We start from the raw sequence: 5,713 nt of genomic DNA, 5'->3' as shown, positions 1-5,713 counted from the left end.
TTCTGCTGTATCTAAATGTAGAAGAACTTAATTAATAAAATAATGCTATAATAAATAAAAAAACAAAGCCGTTTTTATTGTTCTTCTTCGTCCGTCATCGCATTGGAAACGCCATTGTTCATTCGCCGCACATCGTTCGCCTACAATCATTTCAAATGAGTTTCTAGAGCAACTAATAGTAGCCTCAGGAAAATTTACATAAAGTTCATTTCTATTGATTAACAAGCATGAAACGTATTCCTCATTTCATTGAACAAATATTATGCAAGTCACGCATAAGCTCAAAAGCAAACAAATTGAAATTGCACTCAAATTTGCATTCAAACTAGACAACGCCCATGTTTGATAAAATAACATTCTTCTATATCTAATAATGCACCTTACTCAGTAGTTAAAGCAGAAATAGATCGAGCAAACATCACTGTCGATGCTTCTGTTAGTCAACAAAGTCAATTTAACTGTTGCACTGCTAATATGAAGTTAATTTCCAAACGGCCCAATTTGCATAAAAGACAGACACTGCACACGTAGCGTTAAACACCGGCTTACGTAAGTTGGATATGCTACTCTAATATGAATTAGAACATAATGTCAACAAGAAATAAACAATAATTGAGCACACTGGTTGCGCTCTATGCCAAGCATAATTAACTATATGAAAATTTTGATTTATCTAATGTCTTCATGGTGAAAAATTTAGAAAAAAATATAAAGTGATAATAAAATTAAACTGAAAATGATTTCTGTATGAAAACGGTATTTTTCTGTCCTGCATAATAGATAACTGTATACGCTTAGTGATATTCGACCTGCTAAGTTGAAAATGAAATTGAATGCCATAAGCAAGTGTAAATTGAAAATTTTATCATCTTCTCCAATTAAATCTAGACAATTACCTAAAATAGCAAATTGAAATATGGATTTGTTCAAAACTATCAATGTTCAACTATATGTAATTGAGAATTTTGCTCTAAAAGTACTTCAAGATTTACGCATCTTCAAATTGAAAAGTGCTTAAATACGTAAATATACATGCATTCATAGCAAAACATCAGGAAAACAAGTTTCAGTATAAAATTTTCACCTGAGTGTAGCATCTTCCGCTTGCACCTTGGTTACGCAGCGCAACCGTTTATCAAACAGCTCCGTAATGAAATAATAACTATGCATTCCTCTCTTTGTGTATTACTTAGTAACCTTCTTATCATTAATTTGGCAATTTAAATAATGTATCTTACTGTACTTCAATTATTAATTATCTTTCCGTGATTTTATTTTTGAAATGTAATTTAACTTCATATTATAAAAGATCCTTTTACTCTTTCTCTTTCCATCTGCTTTATTTCCTTTTTATGCTTTGTATTATGTGCTCATGTAAAATAAAACTGTCTCCTGGATTTACGCCATTTATGTAAAATGAGACTTGCATTTATTTCACAGACAACATTGAAGCTGTGCTGCAGTCAAGCCGGCTATCATCAGTTAGATTAATACTTGCAGATTTTCATATACACTTAATTTATTGCTTTGTGGCTCATTCTTGATTTTCAGATATATTGTAATGTCCTGTTGTGTGTTTTGTCTTGTGTGCTTGTTTGTGCCCAACGATACTTCCGATAATTTTCTGCAATGCTTCATATTCCCGCTTCATCCTAACAACAATGTGAACCTAATTTACGCAACACTTTTTCCAGTATCCGTCACAAATGCACTTTCCTTCCGCTGCTTTACTGTTTTGTACCTCTTTTCCCAAATTCTGACTACTTTATAATTAGCAAAATCAAATGTCCCTCGTCCGATCGATTGTCAGTATGATGCGGTTTTATTTGTCGTCATCTTACACAAATTTCATTCTCCCTTGTTGCATTATCTGTACTAAGGCGCGTTCCATTCTTGCCACTCGCCTGTACGATTTCAATATAAAACCTTTCCCACTCTTCAATGGCTTACGTCAACACCACACACCGTTTTTAAACTTCCTGTCGATGCTGCCAACGTGCTAGATTAATTTGGCATCAACAAGCAATTAAACAGTCAAGAACATAAGAATATGTAAGTGAACAAATGCTTTAATGATTATTGTTATGATTCTCATTAGTGTGATTTGACAACTCTGAACAAGTAGTGAAACCAAACATAAAATGCACAGTGTGAAATAATGCGCTTCCAGATTGAAACGCATTATAATATATCCACACATTTTTGGGTTTGCTTTCAAAAAAGTGTAATATATTGCAAAAAAATAACAAAACCCTACAAATTAATTTACAATGTTCACTGGCATAAATAAGTTAATCAATTTTATTTTTATACATGCTTTCTTGTTGTGGTTAGTTTCCCTGCTGCTGCTAAATACAGTTATTTAGCCCGTTTCGCCACTTTAAGCCAGTAGCCACGCACTTGCCTTTTTCTTATTATTACTCACTGCTAATATTGATTGTTTCATCTTTGTTATTATTATAAGATGAAACAAATCGTTGAAACTTGTCTATCAGCAAAATAATAATAATAATAATAATAATAATAATAATGAAAATATTATGACATTGATCAATTTGTGGCTGACAAATTATTGAAATGACAAATAATAAAGTGAAAATGAGAAATTAATAAAATGGGGGAAAATTTTGAATGAAAATGAAACAAGATTGTAGTTGTGGAAAGTGAGTGAAAGAGTATAGAAAGTTGAATGCGAGTGAGTTTTTATTTATTATGGTAAACTGGCGCAATCTACTTAGTCAGCAGAGCCAAATAAATTTTAAATTTAACAGAGATATTTTTTTAAAAGTGAAAACTGAAAGAAAGCAAACACATGTACGTGAGTGCATACGTTTAGTGAAAAACAATTGCTGCTTTCAGTTATTCGTATTATATCATTATTATTATTATTATTATTATTATTATTATTATATCATTATTATTATTATTATTATTATTATTATTATAGAAGATTGATCCAAAGTTCTGATCTGAGAAAGAAAGGAAAGGAAATGAAATGAAGGAAGACAAAATAGTAGAAGAATAAACAGTGATCAAAATTTGTTAAAAAGAATATATCGATTTATTTAAAAATTACTTTGAAAAAAGAACTAAAATATTCAAAAAAATTCCAAGAACTCACGTGAAATAATTTGAAATTTGGTAAAATGTTAATAAAACATCCATGTGATCATGTAACATACAAACAACAAATATAGATGTAAATGAATAAATAAGTAAATGTTTTAAAAGACTCGATCACCGATTTAAAGTATTTGAAAGGTAAATTTTTTTAATATTAAAAAATAAGTAAATTGATACTAAAAATGCCCATCTAAAGTAAATGCAAACAGTATCATGCAGGACGTTGATGATATCATAAGCATTATTATATTGCTTACTTTTTCTCCATGTGCAATTGAATGTGTTTGTAAGAAATGGTAGTTCGTTGAAGATTTCTGCGAATAGTTCCAGTGATACCTATATTAGTGTGATGCATAACTTTGATATCTGAAAACATGCAAATTTAACATGAAAACTAGCAATAGCAATGATTACAAGTTCTACTTCATTTTCATCTCCTGTATATGAAGTATTCAGTTTCACATTATGTGAATTGTGAAAGTGAAAATGGTGAACGCAAATATGTACTATATTTCTTTTGTTTGTTTTAAGCACCTTTAAAAATCAAAAGTAATGTACTACTAATAATATTTAAAAGTGAATAGTTATAGCAGAAAATCTAAAAAGTTTACATTTATTATGTTTGTCAAGTTATGCGAATAGCATATATCACAAAAGTATCAGCATACATCTCGAACATCACTTACCTTTTAAAAATACATGACTTTCAACAGTGGAATTATATTTCCCACATTCCACTCTTTTGTTGCATTTGTTTCCAAATCATGACAATGCTGAAAGTGAATAACATTATTGTGGTCATCTCAACATGAAAACAAATATAGGTACACGTTTGTGTAAAGCATCTGATTTAATTATCTGAAAGGGAACAATAATAATACTAATACAGATTCTGATTAGCGTTCTTTCACCATAATTGAAAGTCAACCAAATAGTATTCATAGAAAAGTAAAGGCAACATAATATAAAATATAATTCAAAGATGGTATTGAAGAGCGGAATTACAGTTGAACACGTACCTGTAGCCGTTGCACAGTATTAAATAACTGAATATAATAGAAATGCTCTAAAGTGGTGTTTGATAATAAGTAAATTATGCAAATATAAAACTACTTTGCCTCTGGTAGAACAGCCTAATTTTGCATCACTAATAGCGTAGTAGCGTGCATATGGTAAAGAATTTTATTAAATTATTAAATGACGAATGTAATTTACTTTTTATTCAAATGCATAATATAACGGAAAATTTCATTACGATGCAGATTTCTTTCACTGAAATAATATGAAAACCTGAACCACTAAATATTTCTAACATAATCTGTAAACACTTCTAAATTAAATAAATTTAGCTGCGTGAAAATGTGATGTGATGCAGTACATTGTATTAGATGTTTTCCTTACAATCAATGTGCGAAGTATAATGAGCAGTTTTTATCAAAAATCAACTTATAAAATATAATATCAGTTAAATACATTTGTTGAATAAAACTAATAACATATTTCAGGAAAAGTTAACATAGAAATTATGTTCAGCTTCAAACCATTTATAGGTACGAAAATTACTAAAAAATACCATAATAATAAATATAATTAGAAGAAATGACAAATAAACGATTGATATTAGCAACACAATTACAAAAACAAATACAATTTGCAAAAATCATCAACAAGAAAGAATACAGGAAAATTCAAATTCTATACATGCTAGTGATAAAGAAATGCAGGAAGTAAATGAAAGGTGAAATATCGCCTTTGACAAAATGAAATGCGACATACAGAAAAATTGCTAAATCGTTTCACTTTCATGTTATGATTACAGCATAAATACCATTTGAATACTTTGGAAAATATAAATAGCATTATACATTTGTTTTTGAAAAATGACTAATAGAGTTGTCAAAGAAAGTCAGCTCAATTACTTCAAATATAATGGATTGAACAATACGGAAAAAAATATGGAAATATTGAAAAATATGAATAATCATTTCCAAATCAAAATGTAAAATGCTTCATTTATTAAATTTCATTCACACTGGGTATGTATCAACAAAGTTACGGTTGCGTAAATACTCTATCAATCAGGATAGACAAACTGCCAACTTTGAAAGCAATTTATTCCACACTTATCGAATTGTGCTCAATCAGAATTTGCAGAACTCTCTAATCTATCGATATAAAACCATACCCCAAAAAAAGATTTCAAAATTGTGAAAAATCATTTTTCACCCAAAACGCGAAAACAGCAAAGTCTATAGCCCACGAAAATTCGAAATTTTCATAAAACCTATTTTTCTCCAAAAATAGTATGAGAATGTAGGGAAAAATTAGAAAACAACAATGAGCTTGATCCCAGGTTCCCTGGTTGCGTATTTCTCGAGATATTGTAAAAAAACTGAAACTAAAATAAAATTTTATTAGTAATGAAAGGAAAGGGATGGTCCCAGTTGGGCTCAATTTTATTCCCATTCGGTCCCACTGTTCATTTATTGGTCGTTGTCCTTGCTATTTTATTAGTCCGTAATCTCGCTATTTTATTAGACCGTAAAGTCTTTTTCGTATTGGTTTTCCTTGTCTAATTGCTCATTGATTC

At 29.7% G+C, this 5,713-nt stretch overlaps 1 protein-coding gene across 1 annotated transcript; it reads right to left on the bottom strand.

Moving 5' to 3' along the window:
- Positions 1–3,376: 3,376 nt before the first annotated feature.
- Tsp_05435a (hypothetical protein) lies at positions 3,377–5,515 on the bottom strand (the record flags this gene model as incomplete). Its single annotated transcript, XM_003371730.1, has 4 exons — positions 3,377–3,489; positions 4,414–4,441; positions 4,640–4,685; positions 5,408–5,515. Coding segments are annotated over 4 exons (295 nt in total), but the record flags the coding sequence as incomplete, so codon positions are not given.
- Between the last annotated feature and the right edge of the window lie 198 nt (positions 5,516–5,713).

This window comes from Trichinella spiralis (genome assembly GCF_000181795.1).
Source record: "Trichinella spiralis strain ISS 195 chromosome Unknown Scfld9, whole genome shotgun sequence".
NCBI lineage: Eukaryota > Metazoa > Nematoda > Enoplea > Trichinellida > Trichinellidae > Trichinella > Trichinella spiralis.
The sequence above is the reverse complement of the archived record's forward strand: the minus strand, read 5'-3'. Positions and strand labels throughout refer to the sequence as shown.